Raw genomic sequence first — 22,580 nt, 5'->3', positions numbered from 1 at the left:
GCAGAGGAGGGGTAAAGTGAGACGGGGCAGGAATGCTCAGATTCTCACGGGGAGAAACGAACTGAACGTGGGAGATTGTGCCTTAAAGTCTCTCTGTCTCTCTGCAACTGTTTGTATTTGTCTCTGTGAAGCGTTGAGGAATTTGAGATTATGGTGATTAAAGTTTACATCGCATCATCCTCTGGGTCAACATCGGTAAGAACTTCATATAGGAGCACTATAAGAGTATCAAAAGTGAATTTGCGATTGTAATTAGAAATTTCTTGCAAAAAATCACCATGGTAACCATAGTTTAAGCCAAAATGCCATATTCACTATAGTTATTTTCAATACTGTAAAATTAATATTGATAAATTAATTTAGGATCTCTCTTAAACAGTGTTAGAAGTTTTTCAGAATCATTTCTGTTATTTCGTTTTATGACAGTGCTGGATAATACAAGTTATAATACACAGTAACTCTAGTAACAGTAACGAATAATAGTAGTATTTTGGCTGAAACTCTGGCAAACATGTTACATTTTTGTTAGGGATGTTTGTTGTTGTTATTATTAGTAATAATAATAGGCTAATAATTGTTGTTTGCAAATATTTTAGGGCTCATTTACCAATAAAACATCTACAGCACTAAATAAACTACTAGAGACCTCAAGAGTCTTTTGTTCTCGATCAAACTCAACCAAGAGGAAAAGAAACACTGTCAGCTCAAACTCTAAATATGGTGTTAAAGTTGACAGTTAACGTAGCCACTTCCTCAAACATCAGTGCCTCTGAAACGATCGCTTGTGCTCAGTGCACAGTTTGGTGGAGAGACTTTTCCAAACATGAGGTGCATATTACTATGAAAGATGAGCTCAAAATGACCCATGTTATCATTTCATTGAGCTTTCTTTGATTAAAACTTGTGCCATGAACATCCTGACTGTTCGAAGTGAAATAAAAGTAGCCTACTGTAAAAGGCCACAGTAGAGGGAACTGCTCCTTCAGCAGGTGGCTCTTCCTAATTTGGTGAGTTAATGGATCCTAAAGTTATGTGACATCAGAATGCCATCTTATGTTCTTTACAGCTCCAGGGAATGGAGTTATGAAATTATTGCAATAATATTTAGTTCCAGACATGAGGACATAATTTACAGGAAAGGTAGTTATTGTGATTTATTGATGATCAGTTGTACGAAAAGATACAAATAAAGGAAGATTTCTGTGGAGAGTAAACAAATAATGTGGATAGATTCAAGAGGTAAGCAGGAGAATAAGCAATGATAATAACAGTACCAAATAAAATCTTAGTGCTTTAACATCAGAGAAGAACAACCTTTATAAAGAACTGCTTTAGCAAGTTCCAAAGAGAAAGCTAATTATAATTCATAGAGCTCTGTTCCACACAAAAGTGTTATATTCTAGGAAAATTAAAAGTATGATGTGTCAGTGTTCACCTTTTAGTTGTATATGCATATTGTAATTATTCATTTGTAAATGATGAACTACCATTTTAGTTTAGATCACACTGAGATGGGATCTCCTTCTTTTTTTGTGGCACATGTATCTGTGTATTTTGTCATTAGATGTTGAGCTTGTATTCAGAGTCTGGCTAATCAATGAAGAAGTCATATAATGACTATTTATGAACCAGGGACAATATTACTTTACTTGCTGGTTACCAGTGTTTGGTGTAATCTGATTACAAAGTAAATTGTAATAAATTACTCTAATCTCATTACATTTTTTTAGTCCAAAAGTAATGTAGCACATTGCATTTTTAATTTGTGTAATCAGATAACAGTTACTGATGTTCAGTTAAGTTAGTTTGAAGTACATTACTGGTACTTGGATTACACGTTTTTGAAATTATGAATTATGTTCATGTACGTCAGTTTGTGTTTCTGTGACAGCTAATGGGCGAGCCTGGTTTATACTTTGGAAGAAGCCAAACTTTTTTCTCCTGGACGAACAAAAGCACCCTAGGCGAATGAAGCCACCGTTTATACTATGCACGACATCGTTTTAAAATGAGTTAGTTTAGGGTGATGTCACTGTGTCTCAGCTGGCATGATTGTGAACACAATTGACAAGGTGAACACGAATTACCCATCTATAATGATTCAAAGGTTGTTTTAAGCTATTCCTCCACTGATGCGTGTAAATATGGGTCCGGCGTTACAGGCTCTTGGATGTGAGCACAACAGCACCGCTGCTGAAAAAAATGATTGGGGAAACACTATATACAGTATACTGTATTAAAACCATGGTTTCCACCAAAAAAACATAGTTAGGCTACAACAGTCATGGTTACTACAATATTACTATAGTAAAAACAAGATTTCCACCAAAAACTATGGTTAACACAGACTACAATATTACTGTAGTAAAACCACGATATAGTAAAAACATTTACAACAATAACGGTTACTACACTGTAAAAAATTGCCAGGATTTTACAAGATTTTACAATCATTTCTTACAATAAAATACTGTTTTCCAAATGTTACTGTAAAATCAATGCAGGCTATGCCATTTTCTGTTATAAAACAACAAATTACTGTAAAAAAAGAAATAACAATTTCACACTGCATTGTGGGATAATAGTGTTTCATTTGAAGTCACCATTATGGTGTTTATTGTTCCCTTTAAATGGGAACTTTGACTTATTTAAAGTTAATAAATTTTTTCCTAGCTGATGCAATTGTGTTTTATGAACATTATTCTTTGCACTGTGCTGCAGGGAGAAAATTAGTTCGGCACTGCTACATTACAGTAATTTCATGACCTTGTTCACTGTGAAGTCACAGTATACAGTTGTCTTTTAATTGTAATACATTGTAGAAATAGTACAGTAAAATACACTATGAAAGTCATGCAACTAGTAGCCAGGAATTTACTGTAAACTCACACAAACATTTTTTACAGTGTAGTATTACTATAGTAAAACCATGGTTTTCGCCAAAACATGGTTATAACCACAAAATTATGATTTTTATTACCATTGTTTTCATCTTCATTTATTATTACTGTGGTTTCTCTACAAATATCACGGTTAAAATATGGTTACTGTAGTAAAACCATGGTACATTTATTGAAAGGTAACACAAAACCATTTCAGAAAAAGAAATCCTGCCCTGTCCTCTAAGGGGCTCCATAGAACGTACCTTAAAAATAAAGCGATTATTAATTTGATTACTTTTTTATGAAGTAATCATAAAAGTAATTTGATTGCAAATTTAGAGTGTGCTCATGCTAACATGGAGTATTACAAAGTGCTGTAATTCAATTCTGCAAAATGTAACAGTGCCATATACTGTATGCACCACACTTTTTCATGTATTGTTAAACTTTTCACCAAGTTAACATACTTCAATGACCTGGAGTTGTTAATTGAAGACACGGAACAGTAAAATGTTGTGTGTTGTATTTCTATTATCATGATTGAGATCAAAGATCAAATCACATATACATGTAGGAGCCATCCTAATATTTGCAAAGGGTTTACAAAGTTTTTCTCACAGCTGAGAAAATGAGCACAGGCAGAATGTAGTGTATGATGTTTCTCCATCCCAAATTAATTTATCTTCCAGTACAAAGGGCTTTTTGTCAGTTCAACTAGGCAAAACACAGTGAAAAAGAGGGAAACACGGACTCCTCCTTGCTGGAAAGACATTGTGCAACAGCTTCAGAGTTGATGCAACAGTCTGTTTTCATATTTTGCAGATACCTCAAGCATAACACAGCTGCTGCTGCTTGTTTTTACGTACATTAACTGGCTGGTTCTGCTAACAGTCTAAACCCCAATGGATCCAGATTTAATTTAGCAGGAATTTGATGAATTCACAAGTTGAAAACTGAAGGAGAATTGACTGCCCAATAATAATTTATTTCTGCTTGAATTCTAAAGTTTGAATGAAACAATAGCAAAGTTCAACACATCCACCCATTTTTTATTTATTTATTTATTTATTTTATTTTTTTCCCTTTTTTCTCCCAATTTGGAATGCCCAATTCCCAATGGGCTTTTTTTTAAGTCCACGTGGTCACATTGTGATTCGCCTCAGTCTGGATGGCAGAGGATGAATCCCAGTTGCATCTTATCATGTAGCTTGTTGAGTGTGTTGCCACGGAGACACAGTGCATGTGGATGCTATCTGTTGGCTCAACTCACCACACGCCCCACTGAGAATGAACCACATTATAGCAACCATGAGGAGGTTACCCCATGTGACTCTACCCTCCCTAGCAACTGGGCTGGAGTCACTCAGCACACCCTGGGATTTGAACTAGCGAACTAGCGAACTCCAGGGGTGGTAGCCAGCGTATTTTTCCACTGAGCTACCCAGGCCCCCACATCCACCCATTTTTAAAGGAATAGTTCACCCAAAAGTGAAAATTCTGCCATCATTTACTCCACCTTTTGTTCCAAATCTTACTTTATACTGCGGAACACAAAATAAATTATTCAGTGAGTTGGCGAAATACAATGGCAGTAAAAAGTAACTCACTATAATGCTTAGGGGTGGGCGATATGAGCAAAATCTTATATCACGATATGAGTAATTTTATAATAACAATAACGATATACTGTATATCATGAAATAGTTCATTTTTGTTGAAAAATCAATACAAATTGGTGAATATATTAAACATTGTAATGCCTATTTTTAAATAATCTAGTCAGTGAATTAAAAATGTAAAAACTACTTCCTCTCTTATATAATTTTCTCTTTATTTGGAACATTACAATAGTCAAAGTAAAAAAAAAAAACACAACTTGGGTTTAAATCATTCTTATTATAATGCTAAGTTTCACATTATGCCACATTTCTGTCTATGTTGTTGACCATTATTATTATTATAAACCTTTCTCAAGAAACTTAAGATCTTCCCAAAGCAACACTGGACACATAGTTATTTACAAATCATGATATACACGATATAGCAAAATCTTATATAATTACCACGATATACAGTATATCGTCATACCTAATAACGCTTAATAAAGCACCTAAAAGTGTAATAAAAGTAGCCCATGTGACTCGTGCATCATAAACTGTACCAAGTCTTATGAAGGCATGTTATCACTTTGTGTGACATGACTTCATGGCATTTGGTCATGAAACATGCAAAAGCCAGAGAGATTTAATGTTATTGATGCTGCCTATGTACCTTATTAATGATTTGAAATTATTCGAGAGTGAACGATGACTTTAATGGTCCGTTCATCACATAAAGTGATCGTATGTGTTCAGAAGACTTGCTATATGACGTCCGAGCCATACATCTTCCAGAGTTGTCTTGGTGTGCAGCCAAATACGCAGGAGTTCCAGCCATTTTCCTCCTCTTGCTCTGCTTTTGAGGGGCTGTTTGGCATTTTGTAACTGAACGTGAGTCACTTTCTCTCAGCGGGCCATATTTAGTGTGTGCTATACCAACTCCCTCCTCCCTGAGTCCCAGCGGGTCCCTGTTTTCTGTTTTCCCTTTTAGGGGAATTCTTCTGGCATAGAACCCTCCCACTGTGCTTTTCTTTTACTTTTGTACTGAGCACTGAAAAACCTGCAGAATATTCATATGAAACTAAGTATCTGCAAATGTATTGAACTTTTGTTTAATTCAGAACTTTGTTTTTACCAAGAGAAATTGTTTCTAAAGGAACATGGACAGAATACTTTACAGCTGGCAGTCAGTCACATGTAGCTTAATAAGGTAGTTTTATTAGTCACTTGTCTGATGCTTTTTATCTACAGCTACAATACACTAAATGCTGTAACAGTCCTCTTAGTTTACATGTCTTGCTTTCAGGTAAATAAAAGACTATCAGGAACTATCAGTTCATGTAAAAGTGAACTTTTATGCCATTTAAGTACAAGAACAACAGTGAGAACATACAGTGGCATGTGTGGTGAAGAAAGAACTAACAGGCCATTGAGCATGCTCAGTTTGATCACTGATGTTCAGTCACCATGAAGCATTTGAGGCAGAATAAAGTGCTATCACAGCTACAGTTGTGCTCAAAAGTTTGCATACCCTTGGAGAATTGGTAATATATGTACCATTTTTAAAGAAAATATGAGTGAGCAGGCAAAACACATTTATTTTATTTCTTATGGGATTCATATTCAACTGTAGGTTATAACAGAATGGCACAATCATAAAACAAAACATGGCAACAAAGAAAAAAATGAAATGACCCCTGTTCAAAACCCTTAGTTAGACCCCATACCCTTAGTTCTTAATACTGTGTATTGCCCCCTTTAGCATCAATGACAGCGTGCAGTCTTTTGTAATAATTGTCTATGAGGCCACAAATTCTTGCAGGTGGTATAGCTGCCCATTCGTCTTGGCAGAATGCCTCCAGGTCATGCAAAGTCTTTGGTCGTCTTGCATGAACCGCACATTTGAGATCTCCCCAGAGTGACTCGATGCTATTAAGGTCAGGAGACTGTGATGGCCACTCCAGAACCTTCACCTTTTTCTGCTGTAACCACTGGAGGGTCAACTTGGCCTTGTGCTTAGGGTCATTGTCATGCTGGAAAGTCCAAGAGTGTCCCATGCGCAGCTTTCGTGCAGAAGAATGCAAATTGTTGGCCAGTATTTTCTAATAACATGCTGCATTCATCTTGCCATCAATTTTCACAATATACCCCATGCCTTTAGAGCTTACACACCCCCAAACTTCAGTGAGCCACCACCATGCTTCACAGTGGGGATGGTATTCTTTTCACTATAGGCCTTGTTGACCCCTCTCCAAACATAGCGCTTATGGTTGTGACCATAAAGCTCTATTTTGGTCTCGTCACTCCAAATTACAGTGTACCAGAAGCTGTGAGGCGTGTCAAGGTGTTGTCGGGCATATTGTAACCGGGCTTCTTTCTGGCAACTCAACCATGCAGCTCATTTTTGTTCAAGTATCGTCGTATTATGCTCCTTGAAACAACCACACCGTCTTTTTCCAGAGCAGCCTGTATTTCTCCTGAGGTTACCTGTGGGTTTTTCTTTGTATCCCAAACAATTCTTCTGGCAGTTGTGGCTGAAATCTTTCTTGGTCTACCTGACCTTGGCTTGGTATCAAGAGATCCCCGAATTTTCCACTTCTTACTAAGTGATTGAACAGTACTGACTGGCATTTTCAAGGCTTTGGATATCTTTTTATATCTTTTCCATCTTTATAAATTTCCTTGTTACACAGGTCTTTTGACAGTTCTTTTCTGCTCACCATGGCTCAGTATCTTGCCTGCTCAGTGCATCCACATGAGAGTTAACAAACTCATTGACTATTTATACACAGGCACTAATTGAAATTTAAAAAGCCACAGGTGTGGGAAATTAACCTTTAATTGCCATTTAAACCTGTGGGTGTTACCTTGTGTGTCTGTAACAAGGCCAAACATTCAAGGGTATGTACAATTTTGATCAGGGCCATTTGGGTGATTGCTGTTATCATTATGATTTAAAAAGGAGCTAAACAACTATGTGATAATAAATGGCTTCATATGATCACTATCCTTAAATAAAAGGCAAAAAAAGTTTTTTTGCATGAACAGTCATACAGTATTTTCAAAATCAATGCCAAAATTTCACAATTTCTGCCAGGGTATGCAAACTTTTGAGCACAACTGTAGTTCTAGCATGATACGTTGACATGGATTGCTTGCTGAATTGCTTTATAGACCTAACTAGTTAACAACGTATTTTTACAGAGAAATTACATAGGATTGTCCTTTTAATTGACTTTCTGTGGAAACTTTGTGAACTTCTGTGAAGGGAAATCTTCAAGTTTACTGTTGTGACTCTCATCCTCTTTTAAAACCTTGTCTAATAGTCATTAACTTTATCAAGTTCAATTTATAGAAAGGTCCTGAAAATTCATGGGTCAAAAAGTGGGGGAACTTAGTAAAGTGAAGCATTATGGTCTGCTTCTGAGCGTTCCCACTGCAGAAGCGCATGGCTGGAGCAATACCCATAATCCCTTGCTTTTGAATTTATTTATGTGTGTTTGGTCAAAGCACGGGGTGCTTCTCATTTCCTTGCATCCTAGCGCCACTCTTTTAGGAAACAAGGAAAGCATGCAAGGAAAGGAAACAAGGATGGAGGAATCAAAGCAAGATGTATTTGTAAAATGTAATGTCCTGCTTACACGTCACCTCAGAGGTCTTTGCGCAGCTGCATTACCTCGGAGTGCTTGCCGTTATGTTGTTGAAACTTGATTAATTAATATATAATTTTTTCGTTAGTGATCACGTTCCAGGTGACTTTCTAGTGACAGTTATGGTTCATTTGAACGGTGAAACAACTAAAACTACTGAAAGAAAAATTTTCTACTAGATGTGAAGGGGGAGGAGCATTAACATTTGAGTCTGGTGCTTTGACAAAAAAGTCTTCCCCATCTACCCCACTTCTTAAGTCAGCCTGATTATGTGGTTCTTTGATGGGGCTGACACATATCTAAAATGGAGGTGACGATTTGCTTAACAGAGAAAAGAATGTTGAAAACTATGATCAGCTAAACTTCAAAATTGAACTTAGTTCTTCTTGTAACAGTTATTAATATCTTTTTGTTGAAATTAAGTTGTACTTGTATTAAATACATTGAACTTACAATCCAGCTTGAATTGTTAAGTTGGTACAACTAATTTTCCCTAAAGTTGAGTAAACACAAAAATCCTTTGCCGATGATTGCTTTATTGTTTTAAGTTTACTCAACTTTTTATTTTTCTACAGAATTCCCAGGTTAGATTTAAGCCAACATGAAATGTGTTTGCCACTCATTTTTCTTCCATAATGTGACATATTCCAAAGTGAAATATAATATTTAATATGGAAACAATTGCAGGACTTGATTTTATCCATCAGGATTTGATAGGATTTTAAAAAGTGTCTTCTAAATCACTGGTTGTGGAAGAATACAAGGGTTTGATGATGTCAGCTGAAAAGTAATGTTGTTTAGAGGAGGAGCAAGTTTTGAATGAAAGATTTAATGATTCATAGTAATTAACATTTTTATTGATTCATGTGCATATGACAGTGAAAAAACCTCAACACATACAGGTGCATCTCAATAAATTAGAATGTCGTGGAAAAGTTCATTTATTTCAGTAATTCAACTCAAATTGTGAAACTCGTGTATTAAATAAATTCAGTGCACACAGACTGAAGTAGTTTAAGTCTTTGGTTCTTTTAATTGTGATGATTTTGGCTCACATTTAACAAAAACCCACCAATTCACTATCTCAAAAAATTAGAATATGTTGACATGCCAATCAGCTAATCAACTCAAAACACCTGCAAAGGTTTCCTGAGCCTTCAAAATGGTCTCTCAGTTTGGTTCACTAGGCTACACAATCATGGGGAAGACTGCTGATCTGACAGTTGTCCAGAAGACAATCATTGACACCCTTCACAAGGAGGGTAAGCCACAAACATTCATTGCCAAAGAAGCTGGCTGTTCACAGAGTGCTGTATCCATGCATGTTAACAGAAAGTTGAGTGGAAGGAAAAAGTGTGGAAGAAAAAGATGCACAACCAACCGAGAGAACCGCAGCCTTATGATCGATTCAAGAATTTGGGTGAACTTCACAAGGAATGGATTGAAGCTGGGGTAAAGGCATCAAGAGCCACCACACACAGACGTGTCAAGGAATTTGGCTACAGTTGTCGTATTCCTCTTGTTAAGCCACTCTTGAACCACAGACAATGTCAGAGGCGTCTTACCTGGGCTAAGGAGAAGAAGAACTGGACTGTTGCCCAGTGGTCCAAAGTCCTCTTTTCAGATGAGAGCAAGTTTTGTATTTCATTTGGAAACCAAGGTCCTAGAGTCTGGAGGAAGGGTGGAGAAGCTCATAGCCCAAGTTGCTTGAAGTCCAGTGTTAAGTTTCCACAGTCTGTGATGATTTGGGGTGCAATGTCATCTGCTGGTGTTGGTCCATTGTGTTTTTTGAAAACCAAAGTCACTGCACCCGTTTACCAAGAAATTTTGAAGCACTTCATGCTTCCTTCTGCTGACCAGCTTTTTAAAGATGCTGATTTCATTTTCCAGCAGGATTTGGCATCTGCTCACACTGCCAAAAGCACCAAAAGTTGGTTAAATGACCATGGTGTTGGTGTGCTTGACTGGCCAGCAAACTCACCAGACCTGAACCCCATAGAGAATCTATGGGGTATTGTCAAGAGGAAAATGAGAAACAAGAGACCAAAAAATGCAGATGAGCTGAAGGCCACTGTCAAAGAAACCTGGACTTCCATACCACCTCAGCAGTGCCACAAACTGATCACCTCCATGCCACGCCGAATTGAGGCAGTAATTAAAGCAAAAGGAGCCCCTACCAAGTATTGAGTACATATAGAGTAAATGAACATACTTTCCAGAAGGCCAACAATTCACTAAAAATGTCTTTTTTATTGGTCTTATGATGTATTCTAATTTTTTGAGATAGTGAATTGGTGGGTTTTTGTTAAATGTGAGCAAAATCATCACAATTAAAAGAACCAAAGACTTAAACTACTTCAGTCTGTGTGCACTGAATTTATTTAATACACGAGTTTCACAATTTGAGTTGAATTACTGAAATAAATGAACTTTTCCACGACATTCTAATTTATTGAGATGCACCTGTATATAATGAATCAACATTTTACATTAAAACCCTACTAATACAATCCCACCCTGACCCCAACGAACACCCCTGTGGTCCCACATAACATACACACAATCCAAAAAAATAAAATAAATACATATATATATACATATATACACACATACACATATATACATATACATACATACACAGATACACATACATACACTTACATAAAATAAATATATATATATATATATATATACATATATACACACACAAATAAATAAAATAATAAACATACATGATTAAACTACACTCTCCACATCCCCTCCCCGAGATTCCCCCAAAAAAACTAAATATTTGCCCCATTTTTTAGTAAATAAGTCCCTCAACCCCAGCCTTCTACTTACCGCCTCTTCATATGCAGCTACCCTCCCCATTTCCACACACCACTCCGAAAAAGAGGTGCTCCATTTGACTTCCAACCCCTTAAAATTACTTGCCTGCCGATCATGAGACTGGTCATAACCCAGTTTTTTATATGATTGTCCCCTAAATGCATGACCACCCCATCACCCAAAATACAGAGTCTGGGACAAAGCAAAACCTGAGTGTTCAAAACATCGCACAAATACATCTGAACCCTCAACCAAAACTCCTGGATCTTAACATACCCCCAAAAGACATGGGTAGTGTCTGCAACTTCTGACTGGCATCGCCAGCAAGCGGGTGTGTCTTTAAGACCAAGCCTATATAATGTAGTGGGGGTCCAATAAAATCTATGTAAAATCTTAAATTGCATAAGGCGAACCCTTGCATCTCTAGATACAGACTTGACATTTTTAAAAATCTTAGTCCACACTCCATCCTCCAATACCAAATTCAAATCTTTTTCCCATACTCTCTTGAGAGAAGTCAAGGCTCCATCCCCCAGACTCTGAATTAGTAGGGAGTAATACACTGATGCTACATGGCCTTTTCCAAAAGCAGCAATCACCTCTCCCAAAGCACCTGCCGCTTTAGGGGGGGTGCGTGCCACTCCCAAAAATAGTGCAGAGTAGGTGGCGAAGCTGTAACTACTTATAAAACTGAGATCTGGGAATGCCAAAATGTTGAACCAAATTTTCAAAAGATCTCAATATTCCACCCTCATATAGGTCACCAAGTGCATTAACCCCCCTCACAATCCAATCTGACCAACAAAAAGGGGACTTATTAATACATAGTTTAGGGTTCTGCCATATGCTCGAGGCAACATTTAAATCAATATCAGAATTAAACACTCTGGACACTTTTGTCCATATTGAGTGCAAATGCAAAATAACGGGATGCGACTTAACCTCTCCGGCTAGTTTAATCGAAAGGCTATGCAGTGGCGAGATAGGGGCAAGAACTTCCTTTTCAATACAAAACCAGGGAGGGGCTCTCTCAGGTGGAAGCGACCAATGAGCCAAATGTCTAAGACCGAATGCATAATAATAAAACAAAATCTTGGGTAGGCCTAGCCCTCCTTTGTCAATTGGCCTATGTAACTTATTGAAATTTAACCTGGGGCACTTACCATTCCAAATAAAGGACTTCGCAATGCTATCAAATTGCTTGAAATAAGAGAGGGGGACATCTACAGGGAGAGACTGAAGCAGGTAGTTGAATTTTGGAATACAATTCATTCCCAATCATCGATAAATGTAATGAAGCCCACCTGCCGACATCGCTCGAAAACCTTTTTATTAAAGGGTCAAAATTAACTCTAACTAAATCAGACAAATTTGCTGGGAATAAAATCCCCAAATACTTAATGCCCTGTTTGGGCCACTGGAAGGCGCTCGGCTGGAATGCCGTTTCTGGGCAGTATGCTGTCAGCACCAAAGCTTCGGATTTAGACCAATTGACTTTGTATACTGAGAACTTGGAAAAGGAATTAATAATTCTGTGGAGGCAAGGCATAGATCTAGTAGGTTCAGAGACAAATAATAAAATATCATCTGCGTAAAGCAGAAGCTTATGCGCTGCACCTCCCGCTGTCACCCCTGGAAAATCATCCTCCTTTCTTATCACAGCTGCTAATGGTTCCAGGGCAAGACAGAACAATAACGGGGAAAGTGGGCAACCCTGTCGAGTGCCCCTATCCAGAGTAAAATAATCTGAAATTAATCCATTTGTTTGTACCGCTGCTACAGGGTGTCTATAAAGTAACTTAATCCAACCAATAAATGTACTCCCGAACCCATACATTTCCAAAATCTTAAAAAGATAATCCCATTCTACCATATCAAATGCCTTTTCAGCGTCAAGTGAGATGGCAGCGACCGGAGATTGTTCCTTCGCCACTGACCACATAATATTGATGAGACACCTGATGTTATCAGAAGAGCTGCGGCCCTGAATAAACCCCACCTGATCTATATGTATAAGAGATGTCATAACCTTACTTAATTGGTTAGCCAAAATTTTTGACAATATTTTTACATCTAGTTGGATCAGGGAGATTGGATGGTAACTTTTACACTCGCTTGGATCTTTGTCCTTTTTAAGAATCAGACTGATCCGGGCTTGTGTCATGGTTGGAGGAAGTTTTCCCTTCTTTAATGATTCAGTATAAACTTCTAGCAAAAGTGGGGCCAGTTCTGTAGCATAGGATCTAAAAAATTCTGCGGCAAAACCATCTGGCCCCGGAGCCTTGCCAGTAGGTAGGGACTTAATTACCTCGTTAAGCTCCTCCAAGGTTATCTCAGAATCAAGAGAGTTTTTTTGCTCAGTCGTCAGTTTAGGAAGATCTAATGGTTCCACAAAGTTTCTAATATCTTCATCAGTAGATGAAGACGTGGAACTATAAAGATCAATATAGAATTCTTTAAAGGCATTATTAATATCAATGGCCGAGGTAAATATTTCACCACCAGCAGATTTCACTGAGGGAATGATAGAAAGAGACTCTCTCTGCTTTATATATCTAGCCAAAAGCTTCCCTGCTTTGTCACCCGACTCAAAGTATGACTGTCTTGCCCTGAATAACCAAAACTCCACTTTCCGTGACAAAATAGTATTATATCTATATTTCAATTGGGTCAATTCTCTGAGGCCATCAGCTGACATTCGGCGCTTCAGCTCTGCCTCTGCACTTTTAATATTTCCTTCCAACTCCACAAGTTCTCGTGCATTGGATTATTTGATGAATGAGGCATACTGTATGATCGGCCCCTAAGAACCGCTTTAAGTGCCTCCCAAGCCACGCTCACAGAGGATACTGAGGACCAGTTGGTCTCCATATAAACATTGATTTCAGTCTTTAACATTTGTTGGAAATCAGGATTTTGTAAAAGGGATACATTAAGGTGCCAACTATATGATTTCTTTTTCTCTATATGTGGCATCACCTCTAAACTTACCAGGGCATGATCCGAGACTAAAATGTTTCCAATTGAGCAATCAACAACAGATGAAATTAGGGATTTGGATATAAAAAAAAATCTATTCTAGAATAAATCTTATGGACTGATGAAAAAAATGTATAGTCCCTACCAGATGGGTTCAAAAATCTCCAAATATCTGTAAGACCAAGATTTTTACACATCCTGTGAAGCGTCAATGTTGCTCTAGGGGGCTTACACACTTTTGCTTCACTATGATCAAGGACTGAGTCCATCAAAAGATTAAAGTCTCCTCCCAATATTATATCATGAGGGGTGCCAGCGGTTTGCAACATCCCTTCAAGATCTATAAAAAAGCCCTGATCATCAACGTTAGGTGCGTAAATATTAGCCAAAATCAGACTTTGCCCTTGAATTTCAGCTAAAATAATAATTACTCTTCCTAATTTATCTTTAATCTGTTTGAGAAATTTGAATTGTAGATGTTTATTAATCAATATAATGACTCCCTTGCTCTTACTTGAGCCAAAACTAAAGAAAACATGTCCACCCCATATCTTCCCAATTTTTTCAGCTTCCTGCAGGGAGAGATGTGTTTCTTGAAGAAACACTATATCATATTTCTTACGTTTAAGAAAAGTAATAACCTTCCTTCTTTTTATGGGATGCCCCAACCCATTCACATTCCACGTGGAGAGAGACAACTTATTCATATTAACATTTGACATTTTGATATAATAAAAATAAAAACATTGTGTGTGAAAAACAAAATTATGAAGACCACATTCCCCATTAGTGAAACAATCAACCCCCAAACATCCCCCGGAACAAAACAAACAGAAAAAAGAAAAACGTGCACATTAACCCTGCGCACGACAGCGCCAACCGGCGACAATCCCTTTAAACTCAAAAGGTCCATGAACGCACACGAGTCCCCACGACAACTTTGCCATCGGATTGCTCAATTTTGCCTCACAAATTTGTGAGGCAAAATTACATAACAGAAAATAATTTGTGAAATAAACCCAGTTAATAGGAAGAATGAACACAAAAAATGTGTGATTCATTCACAGAACTGTCTCAAGGATGTGATCTTCCACAAAACAAATTCCAGCTGATATAAAACTGTTCAGATTCCTCGGACAGACAAACAAATGTTCCGTGAGCCGGCTGTTATGAGTTCAGCGGATGACATTCCAATGTCCCGTAAAAAAAGAAAAAAAAAAAAAAACCTCAAAACAAACTACAGCCAGCTGGAGGAATAAGCACGAAGAATGAACAGATTAATCCACAGCTGTTCCAAAGGAGTGTTATTCAACAGAACAAGCTCCAGCCGCTAGGCGGAACCAACACAAAAAGAAACAAAACCGGCATCCCGGATCCCTGGATGGTCGAGTCAATTCACTCGGAGGCCGCATAAAAGTAAATACCATGACTTACACAATCCGTCAGCTTTATAAAAGACATCCTTTGTATGAGCGTGTAAATATTTTGCGGTCATCCGTAGTGTCCACTCTCAAACTGGCCGGGAACTTCAATGTAAATGTAATCTTCCATCAATGCAAAAGTTTCTTTAAGGAAAAGTGTTATTCACAAAACAAGCTCCAGCCGCACGGCAGAGCCAACGCAAAAAACCCAAAATTTCACCCAGCTTCCTCAAGAGTTAGGTACAGCGAGTCAGGCCCACTCACATGAGAAACATCCAATGATTTACTCAGTCATTGATTCTATAAAAGACATTGCCAGATTTGGACATGTAAATACTTTGCGACCGTTTTTCGTTTCTATTCTCAGTTTGGCAGGAAACATCAGAGCAAACGAGATCTTTTTCTGATGTAAGAGTTTCTTAAATTCCTTGAACCGATCGGGTTTCTCTCTTGTCGAACTCGCAAAGTCTGGGAACAAGAAAACATTATGGTTCTTCCAAGAAAGCTTCCCTTTGCTCCTCGCCTGGCGCAACACAAGATCTTTATTGGATGATCTCAGAAATCTGGCCAGAATCGATCTGGGCCTATCTCCCTCAGCAAATCTGTGAGCTGGCACTCTGTGAGCTCGCTCGATTTCTAGCTTGTGGCCTGTTATGTCGAGCAGACTCGGGAAGAGCTCGTCCAGGAATTTCACCATCTCTCTGCCCTCCTCATGCTCAGGAATTCCAGCAACTCGTATGTTATTCCTGCGGTTTCTATTTTCAAGATCTTCAAGCTTTTCAAGGAGATGTTCCAAATCAACTTTGGTCGTGGGCGGATTAGCGGATAATTCACTCTCCGAAGATTCCAGAAAATCGATTCGTTTTTCAACATCAGACACTCTTGTACCTAACACGGAGAATTTTATTTCCATCGCCGTGATCGATCGACCTATTACAGGGAGATCCTCCAAGTCAGCAAGAATCTTCGTCAACATCATCGACATGTTGGACAACTGACGCTGGATCTTCTCTCCCGCCGTGCCATCCAAATCGAGTCCCCGGTCTGTAGGCCTGTCAGGGCTTTCATCCTGAACAATTAAGTGTCTTTTAATATCTCCAGAGCCCGAGGATTTTGACTTCTTTGCCATGTTTTGCAACAAAGGACAAATGTGTAACTGGGTGTATCAAATTTCACCAGATTATAACATGAGAATAATCGAAAATTCAGCAAAGTGCGCAGAGCTCGTCGCTCACACGTCTGCTCCTTGTATGGCGTCCATCCCCCCCCCCCCAATGATTCATTTTCTTTGGAATAGTGTACAATGATGAGTCATGCACAATAAGACCAGAAAGTCTATGTAGTCAATCACCATCAGCACCACCCAATTATATAGTGTGCTTGCATTTAGATATTTTAACTTATGGATTTACATATTGGAAAATAAAAAAGTAATTAATGCTTTTACTTGCAAAAGAAATCTGACTGGAGATACAAAGAGACAGAATCTTATTGATATCCACTTCAAAGCTGTAGTTTTAGATCCATAATATAATTTGACAACAATTTATTTAATTATTAGATAGTTATTATATTAAGTTATAATGAAGTAAATACATTAACATTATTGTAACAGATAAAGGACAGGCAAGGAGGACCGGCTGAACAGTAAACATAAAGTTTAATAAGTAACTGAACATAAAACAAACGCCACGTGCGTCTCTCTTTCTCTCTCGAACTGGCGCCTCCGGCTCCTCTTTATCTCGCTCTCCCGCTGATCAGCTGATTCAGCACGGGCTGTGCATCATCACGACCTGGCAACGCCCTACTCCTCATCACAATTATAAATATAAGTTATTATAAAAGTAATCATGCCATCTCATGTGGAGAAAAGTGGTAATTGATTAATCTGTCGCAGTCCTGTCAACTTGTCAGGTTGGGTTTCTGCCTGATGGTACCATGGCAGTATCGGCCTGCCTCGTGTTTTGTGTACCCTCTTTGTGTGTGTACGAGTCCGGTTGTTTGGGACCGCCATGCGCAAGTTACCGGCATGTTTCGTGTACGTGCTCTGTGTGGACGAATGGGCCAGGTAGTTGGTTACCGTCATGCGTGAGTTACCGCCATGCGCCCTCCGGTGATGTCACGGTCCTGTCACCTTGCCAGGTTGAGTTTTGTCTGACGAGGATCGTGGCATCATCGTTCCCTGTCTGTTTTGGTCAAAGCGTGTTTACGTTTTGCTCTTATGTGTTTCATGTGCCGCTGGCACACGGAATCAGCGTTTCCATGGGAACCCTGATTGTTTCCATGGGAACGCTGATTATTACTACCTTCAGCTGTGAGCGGCACCCGCCCCTTGTTTGTTCCCCGTTCATTTAAATCCCGTCGTGTATCATGCCTGACGTTGGATCATTGTTGTTCAATGTGGTGAATGTTATGTTTGCCCTGTCAAGCTTTAACCGTTCTCTCTTGTCTAGTAGGAGATCTCTCGTGTGTCTGTTGGTTGCCTGTCTCTGCCAACGTATCGGGAAGTGTGGTTACCTTCAAGTTCGCCTTCGCCTGTCTTCACCACCCAGTATCGTTGGAGGAGGATTCCTCGTCTCTGCCCAATTAATAAATCCTTTTGAGCTGTTTACCTCTGTTCTTGGGTCCTGTCTCTCATGTTCTGACATAATCAGATAAAAAAATCCAAACTGTAGGCCTATATCTTGTGTTGATAAATACAAATATTTTATATTTAGAAAACAAATATAAATCTAATTGTGTTTGATAAATTGTAAAAAATTTTAAATATAATTACAATATTAATTGCATGAAGCATTTCACACTTCCAAAAAAAAAAAAAGTTTGTCCACAGAATAGAGCGTAGTAACTCGTTACTGTAATTTCTTTTTTCTATAAATACAAGGGACTGTTTGTAATATAAAGCATACACTGAAAGAGGTTCTCCGCGTCAACAGCGCATAACCAACTAATCGATAATGAAATTTGTTGTTGATGATTTTTTATATTGATTTTCTTGATTTGTTGTTTTAGCACAAACGATTTCAAATGTATGACTTTCATTTTTCTGTGGAACACGAGGAGATGTTAGGCAGAATGACTCACCATTCACTTTCACTGTATGGAAAAAACATGCTATGAAGGTGAATGGTCAACTAACATACTGCCTAACATCTCCTCTTGTGTTCCACAAAATGAAAGTCATACAGGTTTAAGTCACAGGGTGAGTAAATGAATTAAACTGACAGGACTAACCAATGGCCATGTCACCTGTATTGATGAAAATACAGTTAAGTCTAAATGACAAAACTCTCTCACACATGAAATGTCCTGCCTTTGGCTTGAGCTGCCCATCACAGTTTGTTTATATCCATTTTAATGCCTGATTTAATGTTTTAATTGCCCTCAGATCAAGAAACAGCAGCAGGATGTAATGGGTTTCCTGGCAGCCAATAAGATTGAGTTTGAGGAATGTGACATCGCAGCTAATGAGGAGAACAGGAAATGGATGCGGGAGAATGTTCCGGAGGATTCTCGGCCAGCCACAGGCAACCCTTTACCTCCTCAGATCTTCAATGAAGCAAGATATTGTGGGGTGCGCATGCCCAAACCCAGGGTTGGACAAAATTCAGAACTTCAAAATTGGCTCTCTTTTAGTTCATGAATTGGAATTTGAATTGAATGGAATTGGCCATATCCCACAGGAAGTTGATTTGGACTGATGGAAAGTGGGATTTACTGAATTGCTATTCAAAGAAATTCAGCACAGTCACACAACACAACAGTTTCATTACAAGACATTTTGTGACAAATAATTACATTATTGTTTTAGACTAAGTATGCTTATTTAGAACATTTTACATTTTATAAGACAAAATATTTCTCTAAACTAACAAAACAGTTTGACCATAAAAAAATTTGACGATTATGTATTAATTTCACCATACAGCACCAGAAATGGTCCACCACTTTGTTATAATATAATTTCATTAAAAATAATAATAATAAAACAAATAAAGAAAAAATAGATAACATTTTGAATCTTTTTGTTGTGTAATATGATTTAGAGCATTTTGGGAAAACTCACCAGGGTCCATAAAATGAAAATGTGTTCGATATAGTGAAAATGTAATACTAATTTCTATAGGTGGCATTTCAATCATTATGTAATATATTTTAGTATATTTATTATTGATTATTAATACTGTAACACCCCATATATTGTGTTGTGTGTATGATAACATGGTTCATTTTAAAGACTAAACCTAACAACAATATCTTTGAAATTCATTCTATATTAATTCTACTTAAATTTTGATTCTACATCCTGTTTGCTACAGATTCAAATTCAGGAATTGACATTCTTAATTCAGTTCTGAATGATGCACAACCCTGCCTGAGTCACCTGAAATGTTACATGTATGTGTTCACAACAGGACAGTGCATAAATGGCACAATATTTAATGGTGCTAAGCATCCTCAAAAGAAAGTCAGACCAGATAGTGTAATGTTTGAATATCAGATACACTTTAGTCTTGTTATAACACGCCCTGGGAAAGACGAGTCCTGCATTCTGAGAAACTCCAGCTGCTCTCTACATGATATTCTGTCATTTTGTCCCTTCAGAACTACGAGGCCTTCTTCTACGCTCGTGAAGACAATGCTGTGTATGCATTCCTCGGCTTGACTGCGCCCCCAGGCTCAAAGGTGGGTGCTCTAGAAAAATAAAGGGTGTTTTATTCCCACCTCATGTCTAATGTATGTGCCCACTGTGAGGAATGTAGCTTGAGTGCTTCATAATGTGAAAGATACAGTCAGGCCTTGCTGAGTAATGCAGCAGCACGCTTCAGCAGACACAATGTCCTGTCTGATGGCCTTTGCTTCATACTGCAGTCTTCAGTTAATGGCTGTAAAGAACAGGTTATTATAGCTGAACTGATCTGAACTGAAGGCGTTATGGTTGTTTCTTCACAGGAGGCAGAGGCTTTATCCAAGAGAGAGCAGCAGTAGTGTGAAGACCCTGTCCCAGCACACGCCCGCTGGACTCCTGCACTTTCTCATTTGCTTTCTGTTGTTGGTTCTGTTTTCTTTTTACACTTAAAATGGAATTATTTGTGATGTACACTCAATCCAGTCCACAGCCCATCTCAATCACTTTTACATGGCTTGAAATTAAAACAGTCCTCCAGACTTGCACAAAGACAAGTCTGTCAGCTTTTCATTTGCTGTCATTAATTACTTAATCGTTTAAGCATGCGTCTTATTACAAGTATATACTTGAATATCCATGTGTATTTACGTGGTTCAAGCTACGTTCAATCAATGCCCATTTCTGTGAAATATACTACTCACAGTACAAAACATTGACAAGTCTCTTAATATAGCCCATACATTTGTTTATTTTATAAACAGATATGCATTTTATACTTTATGCATTTTGGAAAGTTTTAATGCTTTTTTTATGCAAACATTTTGTTCTGTCTTACCTGTGCAAGCTTATAAACTAAAGCATTTGTGTGTGTGTATTTCATACATTTCTGCTCTGGTTATCTTTTCATTTTTAATGTCTTCATAGTGTTTTTTTTTTTTTTTTCTAAGAGCAAAAAAAATAAAAACCAGCTACCCGCTGTTATTGAATTATCAATATCATGCCATTATCGATGTTGTTCCTAGAGAGGAAGGACATGAGAACCGTTTTGTTATTTGAAGTCTCTATAATTGCAGACTAATATACTGTATAGTTCACAGTATGTATACTGCATAAAATTCATAAAAACAAAATAGGATATGGTACATGATATGCAACATGCAAATGTCTTTCTAATTTTTTTACTATTGACTGTTAGCAAACAACTGAATTTTTAGGCACTTGTGAGGATGTCTTAAAAATAATGACATAAATAGTTTTCATTTATCACTTAATGTCATACATAGTCCAGTAAACATAAAAAAGCTAAATCAATATTCGGTTTGACCACCTTTGCCTTTAAAACAGCACCAATACTCCTATGTACACCTGGACACAGTTTTTCTTGGTTGTTGGTAGATAGGATGTTCCAAGCTTCTTGGAGAATTCGCCACAGTTCTTCTATCTGTTTAGACTGTCTCAGTTGCTTCTGTCTCTTTATGTAATCTCAATCTGACACGATGTTCAGTGGGGGCTTTATGGGGGCCATGACATCTATTGCAGGGTAGAATATTGTTCTTCTATTCTAATCTTTTCTATTTGCAAAAGTACTGTTTGTGAGTATAACATTTATATTCCCTATTGACACACTAAAGCTGAAGATATAAATAACCTTCTTAAGACAAATGCTTTTTGTGTGAAACATCTTATGTGCCTATGACTTTTGCTGTCATGATTCACTGTTGTTTGCCTTGTGTTTCTCCCCTGTCATCTGTTCCTCCCGGACTACACTTCCCATAATTCCCTGCCCTCATCACTGCCAGTGTCCTTGATTGTTTTCACCTGTCTTTCATTAAGTCATTATCCTTTGAGTATATAATGCCCTTTTGTTTGCTTGTTCTTTGTCAGTTGTTATGTGTTTTGACCTCCTGTGTTTGACCAGTACCCATCGTGTATGTTTTCTCTGTTCCTGTGTTTTTTCATCTTGGATGTTTCTTTTGTTCCTATGTTTACCCCGTTATTCTGTACTTTGTTTATTTTATTAAATACTGTTTCGCCACACCTAGATCCAGCACTCGTGACTTCCTTCCAGACGTTACAGAACAACTGACCACAAAATGGATCTAGCAGCTCCTTTCATTCAGCTGACCCGAGCAAACGTACCCATCCCGGAATATTCCCATCTGTTTAGTGTCCTTGCTAAATACACTGACTTTTCTGATTCAACCCTGAAGTCCATGTATAAAATCGGTCTCATTGCTCACCAGTGGAAGGAGTTGCCGGCAAATAGAGATTACACGTGGGAGGAATATGTTACGCTGGTTTTAGAGACATTCGCTTCAGTGGATCCTCCTCAATCAATCCCGATCCAGAATTCTGAGTCAGCCACGCCTGAATCCTCTCCATGCCATGACACAGCCATGCCTGAGTCTGCTCCATGCCATGTCACAGCCACGCCTGAGTCTGCTCCATGCCATGTCACAGCCACGCCTGAGTCTGCTCCATGCCATGTCACAGCCACGCCTGAGTCTGCTCCATGCCATGTCACAGCCACGCCTGAGTCTGCTCCATGCCATGTCACAGCAACGCCTCAGCCTGCTCCATGCCATGTCACA

General features: G+C 38.3%; 1 protein-coding gene across 1 annotated transcript; it reads left to right on the top strand.

Annotated features, from left to right (window-relative positions):
- Window positions 1–12: 12 nt before the first annotated feature.
- On the top strand, window positions 13–20,982 carry sh3bgrl (SH3 domain binding glutamate-rich protein like). Its single transcript, XM_051658639.1, has 4 exons — window positions 13–195; window positions 18,748–18,933; window positions 19,965–20,045; window positions 20,313–20,982. Exons 1-4 carry the CDS (start codon window positions 151–153, stop codon window positions 20,346–20,348), a joined length of 348 nt encoding a protein of 115 aa, XP_051514599.1. The 5' UTR covers window positions 13–150; the 3' UTR covers window positions 20,349–20,982.
- Window positions 20,983–22,580: the final 1,598 nt, after the last annotated feature.

This window comes from Myxocyprinus asiaticus, chromosome 27 (assembly GCF_019703515.2).
Source record: "Myxocyprinus asiaticus isolate MX2 ecotype Aquarium Trade chromosome 27, UBuf_Myxa_2, whole genome shotgun sequence".
Classification (NCBI taxonomy): Eukaryota; Metazoa; Chordata; class Actinopteri; order Cypriniformes; family Catostomidae; genus Myxocyprinus; species Myxocyprinus asiaticus.
The sequence above is the reverse complement of the archived record's forward strand: the minus strand, read 5'-3'. Positions and strand labels throughout refer to the sequence as shown.

Bases quoted from the DNA above. Each gene is read 5' to 3' on its own strand.
- sh3bgrl (XM_051658639.1), top strand. From the start codon at position 151: ATGGTGATTAAAGTTTACATCGCATCATCCTCTGGGTCAACATCG. The intron at 196-18,747 runs GTAAGAACTTCA...AATTGCCCTCAG, and splicing joins CATCCTCTGGGTCAACATCG to ATCAAGAAACAGCAGCAGGA. The intron at 20,046-20,312 runs GTGGGTGCTCTA...GTTTCTTCACAG, and splicing joins CTGCGCCCCCAGGCTCAAAG to GAGGCAGAGGCTTTATCCAA.